Source organism: Cupressus sempervirens, chromosome 11 (genome assembly GCF_028749045.1).
Source record: "Cupressus sempervirens isolate cs-2001-9-10 chromosome 11, ASM2874904v1, whole genome shotgun sequence".
Classification (NCBI taxonomy): Eukaryota; Viridiplantae; Streptophyta; class Pinopsida; order Cupressales; family Cupressaceae; genus Cupressus; species Cupressus sempervirens.
The window spans coordinates 211,636,717-211,664,581 of NC_143128.1; the positions used below are offsets into that span (position 1 = coordinate 211,636,717).

The 27,865-nt window shown below is 33.9% G+C and overlaps 1 protein-coding gene across 2 annotated transcripts; it reads right to left on the bottom strand.

Moving 5' to 3' along the window:
• Positions 1-3,711: 3,711 nt before the first annotated feature.
• Positions 3,712-12,666, bottom strand: LOC149528915 (30-kDa cleavage and polyadenylation specificity factor 30-like). Of its 2 annotated transcripts, none has more exons than XM_089810426.1 (2): positions 12,127-12,666; positions 3,712-4,020 (listed from the first exon to the last, which is right to left on the bottom strand). In XM_089810426.1, the coding sequence occupies exons 1-2, from the start codon at positions 12,522-12,524 to the stop codon at positions 3,957-3,959; spliced, it is 462 nt and encodes a 153-aa protein (XP_089666552.1). In that variant the 5' UTR covers positions 12,525-12,666; the 3' UTR covers positions 3,712-3,956. The 2 variants fall into 2 exon arrangements, with proteins under 2 accessions (XP_089666552.1, XP_089666551.1); XM_089810425.1 differs by having other exon boundaries at positions 3,712-4,077.
• Positions 12,667-27,865: the final 15,199 nt, after the last annotated feature.

Sequence of the window (27,865 nt, forward strand, 5' to 3'; positions counted from 1 at the left end):
GCAAGTCAAATTGTGATATTGCTATTAGGATTTAACATTGCAAATTTGACTTGCTGTGGAAATTATCGCCTACTTATCAATCTATGAAGTTACTAATTTTGGCTCATTATTGTACCTGATAAGATCGTAGGTATTCTTGTATATCTATGTGAATTCTAGAGTACAAATGTGTGTGATGTGGATTTTTAAACTCTTCATGCTTTCTCCAATGTTATTTTCTTAAAAGCACCAAATCTGCATGCAATTTCAGCCAATATCTTATTTCAAAGGTTCTTGCTTTTCTCTATAAATCTTACTTTTTAAGAATGGTTGACACAATAGCTAAGATATTCCAATCCCTTTATTTAACTATGATGACCAATGATCTTTATGATCCTCACAAAATGCACACTTTATAATGAGGTGAGTCATGGACTCAAGAAGGATTACTCGCGATGTCAAACTTAATTAATTCCATTTTTTAAATGATTGGGAGTCCAACTTGTAGTCTTGTAATCCTTTTTTATATGATGAATTTCATTATCGTGTGACACTTTATTTATATTTTTATAAATGAATTGGTCAATGTAATCATAGTAATAAAAAATCTGTTTTCACCTTTCAACTAAAGATTATTGTTTATAGGTCAATACGAGGTCAACATGAGGGGTAATGAACGACACCCTCACCTCCAATAGGGGATCTGAGAACCACACACACCAATGAGAGTTTGCAAGACCTATTAAATTAGCTATAAAAAATGTGTTGGTGAATGTAATCATAGTTATAAAAAAATGTGTTTCCAGCTTTCAATTAAAGGTTATTATTTATAGGTGAATAGGAAGGGTAGTAAACGACACCCTCACCTCCAATAGGGAATCTCAAAACCACACACACCAATGAGAGTTTGTGAGACCTATTAAATTAGCTTCAAATCTCTAGATGGTAATACTCTTACGAAAACTTGCTTTCTAAAAATATGTAATATTGTTGATTCTTGAATAGTCAATTGTATGGCTTTTAGGATATATAATTTTTCTCTCAAAGGGTTTTTTTTTTTCCTCCAATAAATTTTGTGGTATGAATGGTATTATATTTATTTTTGTTTTATTATGTAACAGTTGTAAAGATCTAAAAAGAATTGCATTACCCTCTTTCAAGTTTAGTAAAGAGGGTTAATTTGCTACTTTATCTTCCTTATAGTAGTCTCCAATCTCATGAATAATAATAGTGTTCCTTTAAGTAACAAAACTATTTCATGTTCCATCATAAATATCCTGCCACATTTTATCCTCAAATGAAATTACTCAATGCTCCTCATATATCGTACTTCTTAATTTTTTTAGAGCAATATGCATCAACTACTATTATATCAAGCACAACATTCTTACCAAGTATATGAACCTATACCTTTCATAATTTTGCATGATTCTATGGCCTTTAATTAGTACAAACAAATAACATTTTTAAAAATCAATTCCTCATAATTTATCACTTTAACTGTTTATTAGACAACTTACTCCTCTAGTGATCTTAAATAACAACTAATACATGTACAACAACTATTTATATTAGGCCTATTAATGGCCCTTGATAGGTTAATCCATCCCTTTCAAAGGAAATGCGCATAGAGTGGAAAAAGACCGAATCACTGGCTGGGTGAAAGTGAGCTTTGATGGTACTTCCAAAAGAAGTCTAGGTCCCTTGAGAGAAGGTGTTACAAGCTAGGGTTGTCGTTGCACCAAAATGATTGATTGGGCAATTATAAAGGCATTCTCACATCATCAATGATACACTTACTAAAAGAAAAGAGGAAGATTGATATCATGATAAACTGATCAAGTTGATTTCAACCCACCTTTCACTGTTCAATAATTTTTGAATCTCGCACACTAACATTAAGGCAATTAGAAAGGAGACACTCTTTCCAATATGGCAATGACATCAAATAGTGGGGCAAGAGAAAGTTGGGACTAACAATCTTACAACAAATTACTAATGAAAGTACATGAGTAAATGTACTTACATTTATTTTGAATAGTAAAAATTTCTAAAGCCATGCTTGTTGATTGTTGGTGTCTGCAACCACTAATATAAGTAAATTATCCCCTATGCCTTCCTTTTAGGTTTCCAATACTGAAGTCATGCTTGTTGATGTTGGTGTCTACAAAAACAACATATTGCTAATTTTTCTCTAAAGATGACAAAAGCAGTGAAAGCAGTGATTGAATTCCAAGGAAAGTTTTCTCAAAATAGGCCAAAGAACATGGACAGATAGAGAGATGGTCTCGCAGATATCCTAATCTAGGCCCACACGGGTGGGACTAGTGTTGAGAGCAAAAGATTGGATTTAAATTGGGGATATCAATGCCTCCATCTACCCCTTTTTGCTCTAGAACATCTATGGCAATTGGGACATCCGTTAGCAGGCCACAAGCATTGGCCTCAGTGGTAGCCAGAGTTACCTAGACATCAAAGAGAGACAAGCTCGACATAGGAGGAGGTGACTAAAAGGGAGCAGCCAAAATGCAAATGTGGACAACAGATAGCAAGCTGCAAGGCCAAAAGGCTAGAGGGTAGCCCCTCTTCAACAACTTAACTTTTGTAAGAAAGTCGTGGTCTTGCTTTTGGTGCTCTATTGGATCAAGGTTATTGGTTTTTGCCTTCTACCCTTTACTAGACACAACTCATAATTTTACTATGAAATTAGAACTAGTTTCACAGCCTACAAAAACTTATCTGTTATCAGTCTTATATTCGTGAAGATTCTTCCTGCATTATCTTCTGAAATAGTAATTGACCCACCGATGACTGTAGAAGTTAAAAATGAAACAGAATAGCATAGTTAAAATTCAAAATGTTATATATAAGATCTGTATCCAATGGTAATTGTCTGTCACCGATTCCATCTCAAAAGCAATCCAATACGCCAAAGATGGTTTGTTCCAATCAGGCGGCTTCCTTAAATACTAATGGAAACACACTACTTTTAATGATCAGCTGATATCCGAGAGTTACTAATCAGATGAGATCCAAGAGTGTGATGTCTTTACTAGTTTATAGAAGTGAATTGCATACTACATGAGAACAAATGGAATAGCTACAAAACTAAAACTCTTAAAAGTTGATTATAAAAATGATGAACAAATTTAGACTTACAAGTATCTTCTCCCACTGGCATTTTAAGCAAAGCCTGCTCCACCTTTGCAAACATCTACACTAATACACAACGTGCAAAAACAAGTACAGAATACTCTTGGCCAAAAAAAAAGATTCTAACAGTTGAGACCTATTATGCCTACAGTAAAAAATCTGCAGAACAGCAGAAGTGCCAAAGAGTTTCAGCATTGTATTGAACTTCATGGATAAGGTGAAAGTTCTCATCAGATTCAAAAAAAAATGCTAGCGACTATCCAACAGTAGGACAATAGAATGCAGACATTGTCTGATTCAAAGTCCAAGTACTCATATAGAGCAATGACATTGAAGTTTGGTAAATATAGTATAATTGTTCGCTAAAAATATATAAAATACATATTACAAGTATAGCTTTGACAGCCATTTTCTAATTGCATGCTTTACACATCCCAGGAGGAAAGTAAATAAAAATTATATGCATACGAATCAAACCACAGAAGCAGATTTCAATACAATTGGGATAAAATACCAGTATAACAGTCCCATAGAAGGACCAGCATGCACCAATTTGGTGTGAACCAACCTAGAAACTCCTTGTAGAAGTAACGAGGTAGCAATGACAATATTATATTGAGTCAATAATCTGTTTCCGGAAGAATCCATCGATTGGACTTGACTCTGGTTTCCCTGATGCTCTCAGAGACATGGCATCCATTGATGTTTATTCCGACTCCAGGGGTCTCACCCAAAGGTGAACTTCCCAGCTGTCTCTAGACCAAATTAACTAGTCATTGCTGCAAGTGCATCTTTTCTGCATGATTGTGATGGCAATATTTGGCTTATGCTGAGAATACCTGTTTGGCTAGGAACCATTTATCATAATAGCCCAATTGAAAATTTCTTCTGCAGGTGGAGGCAGCCACCGTGACAATTGGGACAATTTGCACTGCAAATATAGATCTTATGACAGAAAATGCAAATATATCTTTATAATCAATGTCATCAAATTTTGAGAAATTAAAAATTTTGATATAACGATACAACTACAAATTATTGTATATTTTCTCGATAGATTGTGTTAGAGGGTTTTTCATAAACATTTTGGATCACACATCACACCCTGTGATCCATCATCAGGTGATAAAAGAGAACTCAAGGAAAACAATTAGAAATTGTTTGCACAAAAGTTGTGTCAAAACAAAAGTTTATTGTCATATGAATATGCTATCCATTTATAATATTTAAGAACCAAAAGCATAACCACCAAAGATTATGATATCACCTATCACTTGACAACGGCATATATTACCTTTATTTTAGACATCAACCTATAGACTCAACAAATTTGCCATGAATATAAAGGAAATATAAAAGCTAAATTTTATACACTCGAGGAAAAAAAAATCTAGTTGAAGGAAAAACTTAAAAAACAAATGTCCATGATGCCATTCAAACAAAAGACACTGGAAATGAAAACCCACATAAAGGAGTGCAACCTAACTTGGTCAAACTATTATCAGCCCAACCAATAACATACTCGTGAGAAGATGCACAAAATAAGTAACATAAATTTTGCAAAAGATATGCGATAACATTTAAAGCAGAAAATGTGATATTATATCCCACTCGGTATCAAATGTGAGCCCTTAATTGAGGCTGAGTACTATGATAATTTGAAAAAAATACCGGGATTTCTATCACATGTATACAAATCTCCTCCATGGTAAAGCAAAAGATTAACAAATCAAAGAGGGCATTGATTACGTGTACCACCAAGTATTCTAAGGCGTCCTATTTCTAAGAAAATACAAAGGGATTAACACTGCTCAGTATACAACACTACCATTGGGCAACTACGAAGTTCAACACAACAAAAACTCTAGAGCAATCTTTTAAGGCATATCTTAGAAATTTAAATGAATGTCTAAAACAAGCAAACATCAAAATTCCCCCGGTTCTAGAGCATTTTGGAATCATGGAAATACTGTGCCATGAATATGACGTGTAAAGAGAGGCATCTTGAGCAATAATTTTGCACCAGGAAACATTAAAATAAAATTAACTTTGCAAACTCGTGATATATACTGACCTTGGTGTTGTAATGTTGAACAAATAACAAAGTTTCTAGCTCAATTTAAATACCAAGATCAATTAATAAAACTCATCATGGCTTGTGAGGCATCTTAGTAAGTCCTATGACATCACAAATTGAAAAGAGCCATAAGACAATGCCCCCATTCTCCCTTCCCAAAGATCAGCACTTGCATGTTTGCCAATATGCCCAACATTGAATACTTGAATTAAATATTGTATGTAAGTGATGAAATATTTCATTTCTTTTAGCTTTGTGGGTATTTACTCTATCGAATGCCTATGGTGTTGAGCCTGAAGTAGAGGAACTTGGAATCCAAGCTATGAAAGTTGAGATTACAGTAAAGAAATCAGACCATGTCTTTGTGTAGTTGAAACTGCAACTCCATTTTCTCAAGAGCTATTTTCTGCTAGTTAGGGAAATGAAAATTGGAAGAAGGTAACCCAGAGCCCAAGACAATGAATTGTGTTTTCCATTATCATACTGTTAGTAGCCAAACAGTTGCACTCCAGTGGTAGCTGCCTCATGTTTCTTAACAGTATTTAAGTGTGGGACAAGAATTAGAGTAAAATGGCATGATAATTAGAGAAGGTAATTTGACACCTAATGATTCTTCACCAACAACATAGGAAGAGTTCTAAGTACAGGACAACAGTTAGTGAAAAGAACACAAAAACTAGGGGAAACGGTCCAGTAACTGCCCAAGCTAACTTTGGGCACCTAGAGCTCCTAATCTATACATCGCAATTTGCCGATTTTTTCGATGAACTTTCCGTAGGTGAGTGAAGAGCTTAAAGCTAACCTTTCGGCTTTTCCACATTTACAGAGCTCTCTATAGAACTCATAGAGTGCAAGGTGGTCTAAAAGTGTCATTTTAAAACATTCACCCAGAACCCATTATGGTCACCCCCCAATTGTCACTCACCAAAAAAAGAGTACTTTTTTCACAAATAGACCAATCAGCAACCAAGAAAGCTGAAAATGGATCAACTATTAGTACATGTGTGATCGGTTATTACTTCATGTGGTATCATTATTTGGGGCCTATGTTACCCCAAGTTTCCGGGACGAGGGGACGGGGGGACAGGGAAACGGGTTTCTGGGACGGTTTTTTTTTTGCAGGAATAGGGGACGGTAGGGGACGGCTATAAATATATATATATATATCTGAATTTTTAAAAATATTCATCAATTCTACATTCATCACAGCAACATAGCTAAAAATTATCAATTCCATTCATCAAATATTGATTCATCGATGATCATAGGGCATAGCAATCAGCATCTAATTGAGTCATCATAGAAAATCAAAATTCTAAATAGCATCATTTTCAATTATCTAAGAAAATTCAAATAATCACTTTCAATCATCATCTAAGTACTTACAATACCATTAGTAAGTCATGAAATGAATCAAATGAGACAATGAAAAACATCAACTTTCAACAAAATGAAAACATTGAAAAGTTAAGACTTAAACAATTAAACTAGATCTATAATATAAATTAAACCATAAAAGATAAAGAGATATGTATGATATCCGTGGGGATAATGGATCATGTAACAGCAGAAGTATACAATTATTATTATTATTATTAATGGACGCAAGGTTATGATTATATATAATAAAACATTAAGATAGGAAATGAAAACATTGAGTTATTATTATATTAACAAACCTAAGTCTATATAAAAAACATTAAAAGTTTTATTTTTTAATATATTTGAAGTTGCGGGGTCTGCAAGTGGCTTATTTAATTTTTGTGGTAAAAATCGAAAACTTTTTTAGAAGTCCCGAAAACCTCTAGGAAACGAAAATGCAGTCTCCAGGACAGTCAACAAGTTTTCGAAACTCGTTGACCGTTTCCTGTGTTTCAGAGATGCATTTCCGATTTTCCTATCTAGGTGGGGATGGCTTGGAAACGTTTCCTGCCGTTCCCCCGTCCCCGAAACCATCCCCATTTCCGTAACCTGAGTCTTAGAGGTGGAAACAAGTTTTCGGGTAACATAGTTTGGGGCTTTTTATGAGCGGTAATTGGGAAGATCTATAACAGTAGACATAGTGGTCATTGGAACATGGGCGGTTACCGGGCCGTCTCCCCTAGAGAAAGTGTTGGCATTCCTAAAGATTGATGTCCAATGACCAACAGCATAAACTTCAGCCACCTCAATGTGCAAAAATGTCTAATCTCTAACCAAAACCTGTAAATGGTCTATGGTTATGCTTCACTTCAGAGATAAATAAAATAAAATGCAAGCAACAATCCTAGATAAGTGTAGCATTATCACAACAATGTAAAGCAAAAATCTTACCTTCTTTTTTATATTGTTTCCATAAGAGATAATCTTTTTATGACAAAAATCAAATTTTCCCTAAGTTTGGCAGGGGTTATTATTCTAAGATATTAAGATATTATAAATACCAGTTTATGTAAGCTATGTAACTAGTTTATGTAAGCTATGTAACTCAGAGTTGAATCCTAGGGATAGATGGAGCTTATTGGTGGATTCTTGGAAAAAAGTCTATCAGAGTAATGGTAAGAAAAGAGCTAGGGATAGGGATGAGGAGGAACAGTTCTTGCAGAGCACCTTGAACTCCATTGAGAGAGATCTTCAGAGTAAGGGTAGTGATCCTAACATAGAGGGAAGACTTATATGGACTGAATCCCAACTTAAGAAAAATCAGCAATATAGGATAAAAGGACAGCAAATCAGAGCTAGGATGAATTGGATCAATGAAGGAGATAAAAACTCTAAATACTTTTTTAATATTATTAGAGCTAAACATAAGAAAGAATTGATTGAGCATGTCCAAGTAAATGGAGATCTTAATAATGATCCTAGCTGTATTAAAGAAGCTTTCTATAGTTTCTATAAAAGTCTTTTTACCTCAGAATTCAGTGATGAAAAGAAACAGGAGCTAGATAAATGCCTTAAGTTCATTCCCAAAAAGATCTGTAATGAAGATGCTAAGACACTGGATAGGTCCATCACTCTGGATGGGATTGAGGAGGCTATTCTTTCTCTAGCTAATGACAAGGCTCCAGGGCCTGATGGCATTCCAGCAGAGTTTTACAAATATAATATTGGATCGATTGGTCCTGAATTGGTGGAGTTGTATGAGAATGCATACCAGCTTGGCTCACTTGGTACTGACATCAATAAAGGGGTTATTAAATTTCTGCCAAAAGGAGGGGATAAGTTAGAAGTAAAAGATTGGAGACCCATAACATTACTAAATCTGTCATAAAAAATTATTGCTAAGATTTTGGCTAGGCGGATAGGGAGGCTTCTTAATGAGTTTATCTCAGCTACTCAAACTGGTTTCATTAAAGGAAGGTTTATTCTAGAAAACCTCATTACTAGGTGGGAAGCAATGCATTAGGCCAAGAACGATGTTCAAAATGCAGTAATGGTTTTGTTAGACTTTGAAAAAGCTTATAACAGAATAGAGTGACCTTTTGTGATGGGTATGCTGCATGCTTTTGGGTTCCCTCCTGGTTTTTTGCAAGTTAATCAACATATTACTTAAAGATCCTTCTACAGTTATAGATGTTAATGGCGAGTTGACTGAAAGGATAGTTCTTCAAAGATCTATAAGGCAGGGATGTCCAATTGCTCCCTCTTTGTTTGTAATTGCTGCTGATGTATTATTCTATATTCTCAAAGCTTCTCAATTAGGACCTCCTGTCAAGGGTATTACTGTACTCAATCAGGAGATATTGCTTAATGCTCAATTTGCAGATGATATTGCCTTGTTCATAGGTTTGGATGAAGAGAATTTTGATCATATGTATCACAGGTTGCAATTTTCCTGTTTGGTATTTGGGCCAAAGTGGCTTCCCATACATCATCCATTATTGGGCGGTCCTTGCCCCCTCCAGATTGGGCGGTGAGTAAAGGATAGCAATGGCTAGGGCCTAATGAGATTGTTAGGTGTCCGGAATCCCATTCTCTATTGAGCCATCTATTAAGGATATGTGGATGTGGCTCTTTTCTAGCGTGGAGAAGAAGTATTTGAAATGGCAAACTCATCTCCTGTCTCTGGCAGGTAGAATTCAAGTGGTCCAGAAGTTTTATCTGCCCATCACGTATATTTCTCTTCAGCATGGTTATTTGCCAACTATCAGAGCAATAGTTTAGAAAGGATTATGAGGGTCTTTTTGTGGTCTAATGGTTTAGGGAATAAGAAAAGGCATTGTGGAAAGTGGGAGTGGTGTTGTTTACCCACAAAAAAGGGAGGATTGGGGATTATGGACTTAAAATCTCAAGGTATGGCTCTGGCTTCTAAATGGATCATTCAAGCTCACAGTGGGGATGAACAATGGAAAGTATTAATTATAAACAACATTTCTAGGTATGGTATCAAAAAGGGGAAATGTTTGACCAATGTTCAACCATGTGACAAGGGTTTTGGTAATTAAGTGTTATCGATGTTTGGATTCAAAGTTTTCCATTCTCTTTGGAAGGCATGGTCTCAAGTTAGGAAGCTTATTCCATTCAAGGATGCAATTGGTGGTCCCCCTAAATATTCTATTATAGATAGATCTATTTAATGGGGTGTTAAACATAATGGTAAACCTCTTGTATTAACCCAAAGTTGTTCTGCAAAAAAATTAAAATAAGTATGGCACTTCTGATGTTGGTGATATATTGGTTGACAATAGGTTAGGGTTGTGGAATGAGATTGCTAGCAAATTTAACATTCCTAATTCTCAAAAGAAGACTTACACCATCATTGTTAAAGCTGTAGGTAACGCATTCCCTGGACATATTATGAATTCTAATCAATTTGTGCAGAGGATTAGATGGAAAGATGGCAATCATTTCAGTAGTGTTTCTACTAAACATATATATAAAATGGTTAAAGATGACTGTTCTATTCTTGACAGGGTTAACCTTGGCTGGGTGTTTGGGGTCTTGGCAGATAGATGGCATTTTATCTTTAGTTTTTTTTTTGGCATTGTCATTGTGAACCTAAGAAGTCGTGTTTCAGATGGTTGTTACTTTTGAAAAAACTTGTTGTGGGTAATACACTGCCTAATGGTCTTGGTAATCCTATTATGTGTGGTGTTTGCTCTATCCATGAGTCCTATGAGCACCTTTTTTTTGAGTGTTTCTACTATATATATATATATAATGCTTAAAGATGATTGTTCTATTCTTGATAGGGTTAACCTTGGTTGGGGGTTTAGGGTCTTGGCAAATAGATGGCATTTTATCTTTAGTTTTTTTTGGCATTGTCGTTGTGAACCTAAGAAATCTTGATTCAGATGGTTGTTACTTCTGAAAAAACTTGTTGTAGGTAATACATTGCCTAATGGTCTTGATAATCCTGTTACGTGTGGTGTTTGCTCTATCCATGAGTCCTACGAGCACCTTATTTTTTTAGTGCACCTTTTCCCGTGGCGTTTGGTATATATATATATATAATGCTTAAAGATGATTGTTCTATTCTTGACAGGGTTAACCTTGGTTGGGGGTTTAGGGTCTTGGCAAATAGATGGCATTTTATCTTTAGTTTTTTTTGGCATTGTCGTTGTGAACCTAAGAAATCTTGATTCAGATGGTTGTTACTTTTGAAAAAACTTGTTGTAGGTAATAGATTGCCTAATGGTCTTGATAATCCTGTTATGTGTGGTGTTTGCTCTATCCATGAGTCCTACGAGCACCTTATTTTTTAGTGCACCTTTTCCCGTGGCGTTTGGTCTATTTTTCTTGGGTCACCCATAGTTTGGAATAGTAGGCCAGGTCTCTCTTGGAGTGAAATCTTGCAAGTTTCGTTGAAAATTTTGATCTTAAAATGAATAATTTTTTATCTGTTTTTACTGGTGAAATTCTCTGGTTTCTTTGGAAGGAGAGAAATGAAAAGATCTTCCAGAAGAGGAGACAACTTATTAAGTTTGGATGTAAGCTAATACATTTTCAAATAATGTCACAGGTTGCTGCTACTTTGGAAATATCCAGGGACAGATTTATGATGCTGATGCGGGAGGGACAGATCCTGATCCACAGAAATGATATTGTCTCATGTCAATATTTTGATATCCGCAAGAATATGCTTAAACAGAGGGAAATGAACAATCTTAACCAGTTTATTAAAGATCTTAGTATTGGAGATAGATTAAAGTCTGTTAATTATGTTCCTCATGATCATGCTGCAGATGGACAGATGGGTTAGCCCTATATATGGGTTATTTTTCAGGTTGGGAGGGCAGGTCAAGCTGGTTATACATCCTTTTTTGTATTAACTAGTTTTAAATATCAGTTATGTCAGTTGTTTTTGTAATCAGTTAACAGGTTCTATGTATTGTAAGAGGTAGTACCATTTTAGGTATCTATTTAGGCTGTATGCATATACTTTCGGCTGAGCACATTTTGAAGATGTATTGTAAGGTGCTCAGCATTTATTAGAAATCATGATGTAACCCAGATGACTTCACTATGTTAATACAAAAAGGATATATTATAGATAACTTGGTACCCTTCAAAAGAAAATCAGTTTTCAATAAGAGCAGCCAAAAGAACGTTCTAATTTTTCCTTTGAGAAATAAAAATACAGATACTTTGCCCATGGATATTTCCCTAACATATTGTCAAAGTTTTATGATGTAAATAACAGTCCTATTGAATGTTATTTTTGTTATTCTGTTTTAACTTTTCCTTTATTTCTTCACAACTAATTTGTCTTGCAATTATTTTAAAAGTGTGGGCTCACATTTTCTCAACAACAAAACACAACAAAGAAAACACTACACGAATAGGCATTAGAGTATTCATTAAAGCAACTGCAGAGTTTAACATTGACGTCAGTTGGACGGAAGGTAGAAATATCAAAAACCAAATTAAAAAGGAAGAAGCCTAATAACTCAGAAAAAATGATTAACAAAGGGAAAAGGAAATGACAGAAAACTCACATAAAACACTCTTTCATCTGTTCATTGATGTGCTTGTACTCGCAGTCCTTTTTGTTGCACTTTCCAAACCTCAAAAAATTTCGACAAATTGGCATCCGGCTCTTATCATACTGATGCAAGTACTCACAAGCATCCTCTTTCATACACAATCCTTTAAGCCAGTGTCTGCAAACAGTCTGCCTGGTGTTCTTGATCACAGATTTACCAAAGGCTGTATTTTTACCCACATCAGAAGCAAACTCTAAATTTGAATCAACAGCCGACCTTAAAATAAGACACAAATCTGAAGGAGCAACCAAAGTTGGACCATTTGAATACCATGGGGGTTTACCAAAAGTGGGATATATCTTTACTCCCTCCTCAAAATCGAATTTCAGATCTCCCTCGACATCTTCCATTGCCGTAGCTATGTATTCTTCACAATATGAATCTTCTTCAAACCCTAATCTCCTTAAAACCCTAAATCCTCACTTGTAAAGATCTTGAGTTCTAAAGATTATAATTCATATTTCTATTAGATATTGTCACTGTCCAAACCGTTTGCAAAATATAAACTTAAAAATTGAAATCTTTCAGTGAAAGTAGCATTAGATTGTCTAAGATCGGTCAGATATCATTCACAGTTTCAGAATATCATCAACATAAAGCTCATTTAAACTTCAATTTTCAGGATTCTGTCCCAAGCACAGCAATCAATTAATTCAAAAAATTATCCCAGACCAAAGGCAACTTTCAGGCTTCAAACATGCAAACATGACAATGCTTGTTTAAGATCTCATACTAACTGTTATTGACTCCTAAATGCCGCTGCTTCATGAGGTTGGGAAGTCAATTGACGACGGTGCACCTTGGAAGTGATGCGGCAACTGCTATGGACTGTTGCACTGCAGAGTGGTCTTGACGATCACCCAGATAGCAAACCCAACTGATCACCTTGTTTATCCCTTTATGATCGTCTTTTAGCTTGCGAAAATTCTTTCAGTTTTCAGCTGCTCCCGTCACTACACAGGCCTTGCTTCAATTAGATTTGCCAATGTTTCTTCGATGAAACAATTATTTCTACGAAGAGATGATCGTCGAACAACCTGATCATATTGCCCGAAGAGAATAAATCGTCCTCTCCCTTTAATGGCCAATGACAAAAAGGTCGGCCCAAGTTCCCGCCGGTGGTGCTATTTCGCGTGCAAATAATTTTTTTTATTAAGATTTTACAAATTCAAATATGATGTTTCTCTCTTTAAAAAAAACGAGGGACGCCAGCGTGGAAGTCCCTGTCAATAGATTATGCATTTAGAATTGTCATTAGGAATAGTGATTTAGTTTATTGGTAATAGATATATGTGCATATATGTGTTAAGTGTGCGTGCGTGCGTTTGTTTTTTAATAGTGTTCGTAGTAATTAGATTTTCAATGAAGGTGTACAATAAACATTTTTATATAAAAGTTGATAATTTTAGAATGTTTTTAGTTAGTTTTAATAAAGGATTAAGGTCAATATGAAGAGGCTTATATGAATTAGGAAGGTGTATTGACAATTATTAAGAAATTGCAATGAAGTGGATAGGAAATTGAAACATATATTGTTTATATTTAGAATACATTAATTTTTATAAAGTATTTATTTAATTTATATTAAAAATATATATAATTTAGATATATTGAAATAATTTTTAAAAATATATCAAAATATTATAGGACATTGTTGGTAAATAGATTTGTCGTTTGAAAATGGTCCAATGGAGTGTATGTGGCAAATTGTTCACAACAGTTAGATAGGTCCTTGATATGTAGCCTTCCTCTCCATTTAGAGGGGCAGCTCTCTCATATGATATAATTTTGAAGTTTTTCAAATAAAAAATGAAATTAAACTTTAAAAGATCAAAAGAAAGCCATTGATGACGAATGCACCACACGACTCTAAAGTTTTCCTGGATTAAGTTAAAACCGCTAATAACAACAATCAAGATTTACACTTGAGAACTATTACTAGCACAATGTTGATCCAATGATTCATAAACATCTGCACAATACTGTGAGAACGTTCACTGCAAAGAGAATCAACATTTCTAACAATTTAGATTTGGAAGAAAAGAATTCAAATTGCATGTTCCTTTATTTTCTTGCACCAAGAACTTGAGAAGAATTTTTTATTACAAAGACAAAATTTGTACACATTTTCCAAATATTATCTTCTAATCAAAATTTTAGCATAGTGTTCCCTTTTTCTAAAGTCCAAAAAGTCCCTTTACAAAGTCAAAAATGACTCTTTATATGAACATGGAGGTTAAGAACTACTTTTTCGTGGTTAATAACTACCTCCAAAATATGTAATTTTGGAGAGGTTAATTAACCTCCACAAAATTAACTACAATGACTTGAGATTTCGAAAAGAATGTTGATTGATTGACCTCGATGATAGCTATTGGGTCTTCTCCTTATTTTAAATTAAGAGCACTGATCCTTTCTACTTTGACATTTGTCAAGCAAGTCTGTGCTTTCACGTCAATTCCAAAATTTGACTAGGTAATGGCATCTCTACTTATAACTCGTTGATCAATTCCTTGAATGCATAAGCATACACGTACTGTAGTTTTTTACTTTCATGAGTGATGCTTTGGTATAGCTTTATTCTCACCATCTTCAATTGCTTGGGAATTCCAAATATTTTTATATGATAATTCCATATAATTGTGAGTTTCCAAGTCATGTATCTAGTAAATTGACATTGAATATCAAAGTCCATGCTTCACAAACCTACTGGTGGATGCATGCATACAAGTTCTTTCCCTTTAGAATGTATCACATAGTCTGTCAAGGGCTCGAGTCTAGACATTATTAAGAAAGATAGCACCCCATTACTGATTCAATATCTTCCGTCATTTTATTTTGCATAGCTCTTCTATTAATTGCACTATATGAGACGACACCTTCTCGAGAACAATCAGCAACCCATTCTCATGTCTTTAAGAGTCTTCAAGGCCAAACCATCAAGTGACGCAGGTTGAGAGAAGAAGGAAAGTCGCGGATGAGAGTAGAAACATCCCGCTAAACAGTTCACGTGATTTGTCATGGCCCAATGGAGAATGGAAAACTCAGACCACATGGCTCCCGTGCCTTGGTTATGTTTCCACAATGCGGTCTTTGTTTTGCTCCAAGACTCTCACTCGTTTCGGATAACACCAATGAGGTTCCCCTATTGTGCGCCTGCTCTCACTTTCCGCAGATTCATTTAAACATTCTAAGTTGAACGTGGCATTTTACAGAATGCTATCATAGACCTCATTTGTGGTTTCATGTTTCACCTTTATATTTACTACACTTTCACCATGAACATTTGATCAAGCATATTCCATGTTATCCATCTGTGTCTCAAGTATACAGTTTTAAAGGACATTCTGACAAATGGTTAACATGTATCAGCTTGCAATACCAGTCGAACGTTGCAAATTGGAGGGTAAAGAGAAGTTTATAAGGAAGACCACATGCATCGGTTTCCAATACCAGTCATATACACATGTGGCTTACGATTCACCTCTTGTTATTGCTACGGTCACCATATTTTGATTGTCGTTGGTTAGAGGGTGCGGATAAACTAGCAAAACAAATCACATGTTTACCATTTCTTCTATGTTGATGTTCAAGGGGATCTCCATACATTTGGCACTCCAAATACATTGCGAATCAGGAGCATGTAGTGTCTGCACCGGCCAGAGATTAGATTAAAGTATTATGCCAAAGAGTTTGCACACATTGTAGAAGGTGGCAAAATAAAGGATTCTCGTTGTTTTCTTTTTAAAGTATTCTTGTTTGCACCAGTTCAGAAACCGCGGAAGCACCTATTGGAAGGCGACACACAACACTTCTCTGCAATGACTTTAGGCCTACTAGATACTTAGTCAGACAATCTGCATGCTAGAAGCATCTTCACTTTTCTCGTGCGGTGAATAAGAAGTGTGAATGAGCTTTCATGGGCGAGGCCATCTACACGTGGGATGGAGATGAGATAAAGTTCAGCAAGTTCCCTCTAAAACTTCAGACTCCTCACATGTAATATTCACGATGTGCATTTTCCATTCCATGCCTCGGATATGATTCATCTTTCAATCTCCAACCTTTATCAACTTGGTCAGAGAGGTTAATAACCGAAAATAAAATACTTGTTTTGAACCTTCAACCTAAACTTTTTGGGATGAGAAGTTAAGGTTAATGGTTCGGAATACGTGTTTTGGGAATTTATCTTAACCTCTTTTTGATGGAGAGGTGAAGATTTCAAAATGAAACACCTGTTTTGACCTTCAAACCTTAACCTTTTAGAGGTTAATGGTTAATGATTTAGTGAAAAACACGTATTTTTGTGCTCTTCATTAACCTGCCATAATTTGAGACTTGGATGGTGAAATTTGGAAATTTGAAGTGTGGGGCAGAGCTAATGATTAACCAAAGGATTTGAAATCATGAGACTACCAAGAATTGGATAAGTCTTCGAACGCTTTAAAGATTGAATTTTTATGTCCTCTTGCACATTTTGATTGAAAATTTTGAAATTTGGGTACGATAAATACCAGTGCAATAGACCTAAAGATATAATTAGAAATTCTTTATAATATTTAAAGATATAAGCCATATATTGATGTTAAACATTATTTACTTATAAGTAATTTGTTGTTGGTAGTTATTATTAAATTTAATGTAGTTGTTCAAAAATATGATTTACTTAATTTATAGCTAAAAAAGATAATCAATATATATGATTAAAAAAATGAGTATATAAAATAAAATATTTAAATTATTGATTTATTTTATAAAATAATTAATTTAATAGATTTTTTTTTAAATTATGAACTAAAATAATTAATCTATTAGAAAACAATATATGTATTTATGTTTTTTTTCTTTCTTAAAATAAAGATATGTGCTAAAACTAATTTTAAAATTAAAAAAAATTAAATGAAAAGAAGACACAAGGGATGATTGACAAACTGAAAAAAGCAATGAATGCAACAATATACTTTGCAATGAAAAGGTGCCCTATATTATCTATCACACCATAGTCAGTCCTACAGAAACAAGCGATGCACATAAGTATGGTATTTCAAAAATAATAATTATCATTTATGTACAGTACATGGTGACCTATATTTTGCCTTTTAAAAAAGGTAAAAATTGATTTTTTTTTCATTGTTATTTTTACTATTAACGAATCATAAGACAAATAAATTGTAATTTTAATGATCACTAAAAATAAATATTCAATAAACCTATATACATTTGATCTAAAAGTTTTAATATTCTAATATGATTGGCTAAATTATTTAAAAAGTAGAACTTAATGATTCCAATACTTTCTTGCCTTTGGTAGGAACTAATAATAATCATTTTTATTCTACAAAGTTTTCTATTGGTTGGTGTGTTGAACATTTATGGGGAAGAGACCAAGTAGTTGTTAGGGGTCTAATGATATTGATAAAGAGTACATGTCATAGATACTTCTAATTATCGCGATAGATTATATGTCATACATACCTCTAATAGTCTATCACACATGTACTAATAGTTGTTCATTTTTTAGCTTTTTGGCTCCAATGACTGTGATAGGGTAGATGTCATAGATACCCTCCAATAGTTGACCACCTATGTACTAATAGTCAAATATTTTTTAGACTTTTTGGTCAATGATTGACCCAATCCTGCATCATTAATGGGACATTTCATAATGACTACTAAGACATTTTACCACAAGTACATTGAAATGTTTATTTTTTAATTTTTATCTTTTACTTGATTTTGTTGTGCACAACAATAGAAGACATGAGTATTATTACAAAATCAAGAAAGGTCATAAAAGATCTATGTACCAATTTATTGTGTCCAATTAAAAAGGCATCAATAACAAAGACAGAATTAATCATATCTAAGAAAAATTGTCCTCATTTTTTTCCCTTACATCAATGTTGATCGCAAAGAATGCAGGATTTTTTTGTTGAGTAGGGGAATGTTCATTATTTACATTTGATGTGGTATTTTGAAGAAAATATATGTGAAATAAATGTGGTAGAGGAATTAGAGATTTTAATTTAAAATTAGGCTACATTCAGGAACATTCATAATCAATAATTTGTCACCTCTTTTCTTAGCTTCTTTTATTAAGTGAAGTTGCATATGAGTTGAGCTATGTTCAATTTTTTGTCAAATGCAATATCCATAGTTATGGGAAACTATTAAGGTAAGGAGCTCATTTCCCCTTAACTTGCAATCTACATGGTTTGTTTCCTTTTGTAAATGCATAACTTTTGCTTTGTCAAAGATGTTGAAGCTCTAGATAATTTTTAACTCAAATTGAATGTGTGCTACATAAACATGATCTTTAGAGCAATATTTGTAATTTCCCCATGAAACGCCACTATTAGTTTGATATTGCCCACAGAACACCAATTAGATTCTTCAATTAAAAACATCATACCTTAGCATACACATGCATATTAAAGTATAAAAAAATTATTGTTTACAAACAACACACCTACAGAACTAGAATTCATAACATCAATACATGATATGTGAATGCATTTGCATTGTTTCTTTACTCCTCTATGTTTCTAATCACTTTCAAGATGATCAATAATGTATTGGAGGCATAAATTTTAAGGCACATGCATTTAAATAAGATTCACCTTGTTATAACTAAAAAACTAACATATGAATATTATAAATAAATACAATTTATGGCACAAATAATTACTTTAAATATAAACATATAATTAATTTACTGCTATTTATTTAACAAGTAAAAGATATTAATCAATATTGATATTAAAATAGTTTAAGCCTAAGATTGCATAATAGGTTCCTCAAAACTAGTGTTATTTAAAGAAACAGACTTAATTATCTAGCAGGGTAGCTCCTATTAGCTATAACTATATCTATATATTAGCATTTACATTATGTTTAGAGATAATACCAAATGTACGTGACTACGAAATTGGATCGTAACACTAAGAAAATAATTTCTCAAAACCAATGTCACAAAAAATATTATGAATGTTGTGTTTATTTGAGAGGAACTTGTACTTCCCCACTAGTAACATTTTTAGCTATGCGGAGACCTTATGTAAAACCCTTATGACCATCTTGTGTATCATCAAGCTTGAGATTTTGGGTTAAGTGGTTTAAGTTCTCAAGCTCCCTTTACTTGAGCATGTCCTTGTGAAAAAAGAAATATTGGCAAGTGATCACATCCTTCTTGTGTATCAAAAGTTGACCTTCCCTCATCAACATCATGAATCTATCCTTAGAGACTTCAAGAGTAGCAACAACCTATGTCATAATTTGAAAATGAATGAGTTTACGTCCAAACTTGGTAAGTTGTCTCCTTCTCCTTTGAAAAGTCTCTCTATTCATATCCTTCCATGAGAGCCATGAAATCTCACATGTTAAGACAAACCAAAAAGTGTTAAGCCTTTAGATCAAATGATTCGACAAAACCAACTAGAATTTCACTCCATGAAAGACCAAAATCACTATTTCATCTAATTGGTAAGCTTGGGAAAATATACCATATACCACAAGCATAACTACACTATAAAAAAATCCTCAAAAGTTTCAGGAACATAACAAAGACCACACATAATGATAATGTTTTTATCATGGGGAATGGTAAAAACAACAACATGTCTCTTAAGTAATAACATCCATCTAAAACAAGCCTTTTAAAGTTCACAAGAGGAGTGCCAGAAAAAAAAATCAAAGATAAAATGTCATTTAGAAATAGACCAACTCAACACCCAACCTTGGTTCACTCTATCAAAGGTAGAACATCCAAATTTTAGCATGTTATTAATCTTCTTAGTAGAAATCTTATGAAATTTGGTGTCATCTTTCCATTTCATCCATTACAAGAACTAGTTAGTATTTATAATATATCCAGGAAAGGAACTACCGACAACTTTACCAATTATAGAATTAGTCTTTTTCTAAGTGTTAGGGCTATTGTACTTGGATGAGATTTCCTCCAAAGACCCTAATCAATTATCAATCAAACTGTCTTGCACCATTGAAATGCCATACTTGTACCAATTTTTAGCAAAGAAACTTTAAGTTAATGCTAGGGGCTTTCCATTAGTCTCCACTTCCAACTACAGGGATCTATCCATGATAGAGTATGTAGGAGAACCACCACTAGCTTTGATAAATAGAATAAATTTTCTAACTTGGGACTGTGCCTTCCAAAGAGATTGAAAAACTTTAGAGCCATAAATAAACAACTAGAAGTTACCAAAAACTTTTACACAAAGAGAAACATTGGTACGTCTTTTACCTTTATTAATGAAAAACTTGCTAATTTTATTTCCAACTAGAACCTTCCAGGGCTCATCCCCAAATAGGGCTTGAAGGATCCATTTAGAGGCCAAAGAAACTACATGGGACTTCAAAGCCTTGATGCTTAGACCACCCTAGCTTTAAGAAGACAACATCTGATACAATGCAAGATAGGAAAATCTCCAAAGGAAATGTCCTAGCCCCCAGCAAATAACCACACAGCGAAAACACAATACAAGATACATAATCTGATACCAAATGCAACTTTTTATTAATAAAATAATTGTCTACATGTAATGTGTCAGGTTTTTAGGTCTTCTTGATTATGACCAAATACAGTAGCAATTACAATAATAGTGATACAAGATCCCTCAAGATCTAATCTAAACCCTAGCTAGTCTAGACCCACACTGTAGTAGAAACCTCCAAGGAAGATCTAAACTTGTGCTTGCAAGCCCACCAAGCAATCTCCTTATTTCTAAACTGCAACCACTAGCTCTTCTCGCAAACTCACAACTCCACCACAATCCTATTGTAAACTACCTCGCATTTGGCGCTCTGTCCATAGACTCAAGAAAACTCACTCATCTACTTCCTCCTTCTCTCCTAGTTTCTACTAAGAAGAGATCACCCTTGAAGCTTGATTAGAAATGCTCATATGCCTTGCTTACATAGGCACTTACCACCCAAGATGTTACAAACACGACCAATGTGGGATAAAAGGTAAATGCAACTACCTTACAACAAATATTTAATTCCCACCCAAATACAACTAAGTATCACCATGTGGCCCAACAAATATTAAATGCATGATTTAAAGAAATGTCCACAAACTTCTAGAATTCCACCTACACACCTCGATAAATGGAATGACAACCATTTTAAAAAAAATAAAAATTATGCTACTTATGCACCTTGAAAATAGAAATTCCCCTTTTCTCCTTTTTTTCTTCTTTTTTTCTTTTGACGAAAGATGTCCCTACATCAGACTCCCCAAGTAGATAAAAAAAAGTATGTCCCATACTTTGATACCAAAAGAAAGATCCTCAACAATTTTCATCTTCACTAAAGGCTTCCACTCCATCAAGGACAAGAAAAAAATATGCACATCATCCACATCTACATCACTTTGTCAAGCACGAGAATATCAACCATCCAATCAACATGCTCACTCCCAGGAACAAGCTGAACATAATGCTTCACCAACAAATCCTCATCCATAGCAACAACTAGTGAATTCACACTAACAAGAACAAACTCCATATCAATAGCAATATGTAACCCCTTAGAAATATATGCCAAACTCACAACACTAGTGGTCTCACTTCTCTCAACAAGATGCTCTATAACACACAAGTCGCCACCAACAACAACTAGATCATCCATGATCAAGTGCTCTACAATCTCCATGTTAGACTCAACCAACTAATCATGAAAACCAATCTCCATCCCATCATCAACAAGGTTAAGAATATCCTCAGCAACAATCTCTAGTTGCTCTATAGGTTCAATAATAGACTCCACAAATTGATCAACAAAACCAACCTCTTCCACCTCGACCTTGCTATGTCATCTTATCTCTTGAATAAGTCTTCTAACCAACTAGACAACTCTCTTCCAGATTGGTTGGCTCCAACTCTAATAACATAGTCTAACCTCCTTCTATTGTTTCTCAACTCTTTTAGGAAAAACAACATCGACAACAACATCCACCTGAGCTATTGTCTCATTAATCCTCCTCTCCACTGTATCACGAAGATTCACAATCATCCCAGGGTCCAATCCTCTTAGAGCCATCTTTCATGATCTTCACAAACTCTCTGCAACAAATAAATCTTCTCGAACAAGATCAACCTTCCATCTTCGCAACCATAGATCCATCTGCATATCCTCCCAAGCTCCTAGTGCAAACTGCCTCAACTTTAGTGATCTGTCTACATGCTCAAGAACAACCTATCTCTGATACCACCTAATATAGTGCAAGGCAGGAGAATCTCCAAAGGAGATGTCCAAGCCCCCAACAAACAACCACACAATGGAAACACAACAAAAAGCAGCACAAATGCAAGCTCTAATACCACTTGATGCAGTGCAAGGAAGGAGAATCCCCCAAGGAGATGTCCTAGCCCCCAAAAAATAACCACATAGTGAAAACAGAACACAAGATACAAAATCTAATACCAATTGCAACTTTTTAATTATAAAATAATTATTCACATGCAATGTGCCAGGCCATCAGGTCTTCCCAATTATGACCAAATACAATAACAATTCTGCAAGATCCCTCAAGATCTAATCTAAACCCTAGCTAGTCTAGATCGACACTCCGGTAGAAACCTCCAAGGAAGATCTAAACTTGTTCTCACAAGCCCACCAAGCAATCTCCTTGTTTCTAAACCGCAACCACTAGCTCTTTTCACAAACTCGTAACTCCACCACAATCTTGTTGTAAACTGCCTCACATTTGACGCTCTATTCATAGACTCAAGAAAACTCACTCCTCTACTTCCTCCTTCTCTCCAAGCTTCTACTAAGAAGAAATCACCCTTGAAGCTTGCTTAGAAATGCTCATATGTCTTGCTTAAATAGGCACTTACCACCCAAGATGTTACAAACACAACCAATGTGGGATAAAAGGTAAATGCAACTACCTTACAACAAATATTTAATTCCCACCCAAATACAACTAAGCATCATCATGTAGCCCAACAAATATTAAATTCATGATTTAAGGAAATGTCCACAAACTTCTAGAATTCCACCTACACACCATTCATAAATGGAATGACAACCATTTTTTTTATTTACACCACCTATGCACCTTGAAAATAGAAATTCCCCTTTTCTCCTTTTTTCTATTTTTTTTTCTTTTGACGCAAGATGCTCTTGCATCAAGACCATTCTCATTTGATGTAGTGCTTTGTCTTATTCCCCAAACCATTAGACCATAAGAAATCTCTCATAATCCTTTCAAGATTATTGGATTGATAATTAGCAAATAGCCTAGTAGAAGAAAAGTATGTACGATGAGCTAAAAGAACCTTCTGAACTACTTGAAATCTCCTCGCCAAGGAAAGAAGATGAATCATTTATTTCGAGTATTTATATTCTCAATTTTGGAGAAGAGCCAAGACCACATGTCTTTAAGTGATGGATCAATAGAGAAGGGAATCCCCAAATATCTGACAATAGAATTGGGCCCAAGCCATTGCCAACCTTTAGATACAATCCCCTTAGGGGGTTCATGATGTCAACCTATGGTAGAACATTTTTTAGTAACAATTTTATCCCTAGACACCATGCATAATTATTGGAGCCTATTATTCATATTTTCAAAGTTCTCTTCCTCCAACTCAATAAATAGAGTAGTATCATCTGAAAATTGAGAATTAAGAAGTATTTCTTGATTATGGAGAGTGATGCCTTTAGTTAGGGGTCCCTTGCCTTATAAACCTTGCAAATTGAGAATAGGGAACCCTTGTCTTATAAACCTTTTGAACTTAATATGTCTAGTTAATTCACTACTAACATCAATGACTGTAGAGGAGTCGTAAAGGAAAATGTTGATCCATTTACAAAAATAAGGAGGAAATCCAAATGCTTGAAGCATGCCTAGAATAAAGTCTCGTTAAATTCTATTACATGCCTTTTCAAAATCTAGCAGTACCATTAGTGGATTTTGACCCTCATTCTTAGCCCAGTGCATTACCTAACTAGTGATTAAGTTCTCAAGCTTGTTTGAGTTTGAGATATAAACTCATTAAGAAAGGCCCATATTCTCCTAGCTAACACCTTAGTAATAATTTTATAAGATAGATTTAATAGAGTAATATGCCTCCAATTCTTAACTTGGATCTTATCACCACCCTTAGGTAGGAGTTTAATAACTCCCTGGTTGATATCAACCCCTAGAGTGCCTTGATCAAACACATATTCATAAAGCTCCAAGAGTTATGAACTAATCTAATCTAAGTTATGCCCATAGAATTCTTCTAGGAGGCCATTAGGGCCAAGTGACATATCATTTTCCAAGGAGATAACTGCATTTTCTATCTCTTCAAGTTTGATAGGGCTTTCTAGTCTTCTAACTTCCTTTACTGATATATTTTCTGGAATGAGCTTGAGACACCTCTATAGAGTTGATCTGTTATTATCATTATATTTAGAGGTGAAATGGTCTTTATAATAAGTTATAGAAGGCTTCCTTAATGCTATTTGGGTCCTCTGAAATATCCCACCTTATTTTGACTCCTTCAATCAATTCCCTTTTATGTTTAGCTTTAATAATATTTAAAAAATACTTAGTACCTATGTCACTATCCTTCATCCAATTCATCCTTGCCCTAATTTTTTGGCCTTTAATCTTGTATTGTTGCATCTCTTGACACATACTAAGAGGTCTTCTAACTTAGGATCAAATCCTTTAATTTGCTAATCTTTTTCAATGATATTCAATATGTTCAGCAATTCATGCTCATCTTTGACTCTGTCAATAGCTTTTTTCTTTCCAATAATCTAATATAATTTCCTTCATGCATCTACTAGTGAAGACCACCCCTCCTTAGGTCTTGTGCCTTGATTACAATATTTACTTAAACTAGTTGCCATTATGATAGCATCAGCATTATCTTAGTCATTAAGTAATGACACGTTAAGTTTAAAAGTTCCATTCTTCCTCCCTCTACTAATACTATCAATAGAGTCCTTTGAATATGCACTTGTTAAAATCAAATAATGATTAAACATAGAGACAAAGGAGACACATACAAGAGCATTTCTAGATTTAGCTTCACAAGAGAAGGTAGGGATTTCCATATAAATCATATCCAACCAACAATAGACTCTTTGGTGACCACTTTGATTGTTGCACCATGCGAACAAAATATCATTAAAGGAATTCTTTTTAGAAGCTAAAGGATTAGCTATTCTAAAATTCCTCTTAAAATTAGACCGGACAAAAACTTATTCCCTTTCCAGTTGTGTATATTTCCCCTACTTTTATCCTCTTTATTTTCCACCATATTAAAATCTCACAGGAAAATCTAATGATCCTTAGGGAGACTAGAGACTAGCCATTCCCATAAACATGCTCGGTTCCTACAGCAATTAGGGACATCAATATTACATATTCAAATAGTGGTATCATTATGTTTGAAAATGGCCAATAAAGCTCTATGGTAGGGAGAGGCACCATGTGAAATGATTTTATCTGCTCATTAAAGACCCACCAAGATAGCAGTGTGCCCCTTACCTTTGGTATGATTGGAATAGAATCCAATAGATTAGTCCTAAAAGAATTTCAAGATGGTGGAGGCCCAAAAGCCAACAATCTTAATCTCTTAAAGACATATAATGTCTTTCGATTTGAGGTTATTATGCCATTTCCTAACTATGTGTCTCCTATCTAGAATCTCAAGGCCTCTCACATTCCAACTATGTATGTGTAATACCCCTCCTTTGCTACCACTGTAGACTTAGTTGTTAAAGTTCTATACAACTCTTCTATAGAAGTGTTAACCCTTATTTGATATTTAAAATGCAATACTTTGATATGTTGAGCAATTGATTATGTTAGGTTGTAACAATTTCCTACTAGTAGTGATGATACTTTAATTTCTCTTAGTTAGTTAATGAAATTGCTTTTATGATGGTGTCATATGGTGTGTCTTAGAATGATGTTTAGTATGTCCTCACGATAATGAGATGTTCATGTTAGAATATGATGTTATTTATATTTAGAATTTACTATTATACTTACCTTGTACTTGCACGCGCGCGTGTGTGTGTGTGTGTTAGTTTTACATTAATGTTTGGCGTGTCTAATATGGTTGAGGAAGGGAGTTGTAGTCACCTCCTAGTTGGGATCTACACAATGTACCACTCCCCGTCATTGTCTATTTAGCTTAGATATATATGCACATGTACATGTTCGTATTTTATACAAATTTATAAGTGCCAAACATTGACTTCCCCGAATTGCCAGGATGAGTGTGCCCTATTGCAATAACTCAATGGTAAGAATGAGGATATAATGTTCAGGTCCAACCCCAACCATAACTTAATTACCTGTGCTAAGAAGGAGGACATGTATTTGACTTTCCACCCATTTTAAACCCATGAGTTCATCTTTGGTCAGTTTTGGTTAGTTTTGGTAATGTTGCTTTTATGTGGATTTGACTATGTGATTTATTTGATAAATAGTTTAATTATAATATTTGGTTAATCATATAATATTGAGAATTATTAAATATTATTTGTTCAAAAAGAAAATATTAAAATATGAGAATATTTAATTCATTAAAAACTAATTAAATATATGTTTTTATTTAAAAGACATAATTTAGAAGTCTGATATAGAAAATTGGTTAAAGAAAAATTAGAATATGATGATATTTAATTAATTAGAAATTAATTAAATATGTGCTTCAGATTAAATATTTAATTAAAAAGTCTAATTAAAGAAGTTGGTTAAAAAGAGAATTAAAATATTTAAAGATTAAAGATTAAAGATTTAATATTGCTTTATTATAAATATTTAATTAATAATAATACAATTAGAGTTGCATTTAAATAATAAGCTTTAATTATTTATTAATATAAATAATAAACTACACATTAAATAGTGCTTGCACTAATTATTAAAGCGGAGGAAAAGAAAATTAAAGAATATTTAAATCAAAAAGTGCTTTAAGTGTGCATGAAAGGATTAAATAATAAAAGTTTATTTTAAGGATATGACTTTGCATGTTAGGTAGAGTTAAACTCTTAATAAGACATTCGAGTTCATTTCTACACATAGGTTTTGGGGAACAAAATTCAAAATTGGATCAAAATAATTGTTGAAAGTTTCAGAGGATTTGAATTTGCATGTGTTCATAGATTGTCTCAAATTTTAGTTGTGTTTTTGAGGTAGGGATTGAAAATCCATTATAGAATTTTATTGAAAGATTTATCTACTTTGTGTCTTCCTGGGTGCTTGCATAATGCTTATTAATATATTGTATTGATTTTTTGATAAAGAATTATGTTGTAGATTTTGAAAAACTAAAACTTAACTAAGAAAAATTGTAGAAAAATCTAAAAATTTATTATGATTGTATTATTTTAAAATCCTTTCTAATATAAGGAAAAATTGATTATAGAATAATGGAAAAATACAACAAATTGAACAACTAAGGATTCAACTTTAAATTTGTCATCAGAACTACATGATTATATTAATTTTCTAAATAAAGATAAATATTTGTTTTATATCTAAAATAATTTGGTTGCAAAATTTAATGGGAAAATTTTTGGAATGTTCAAAATGGGAACAATACTTCTGAGGGGGGGGGAGGGGGGGTGTGTGAATCAGAAGTAACAAATTTTATCCTTTCAAAACCTTATTAACACATAACTGAAAGAAATGCACATGCATGTAAACATA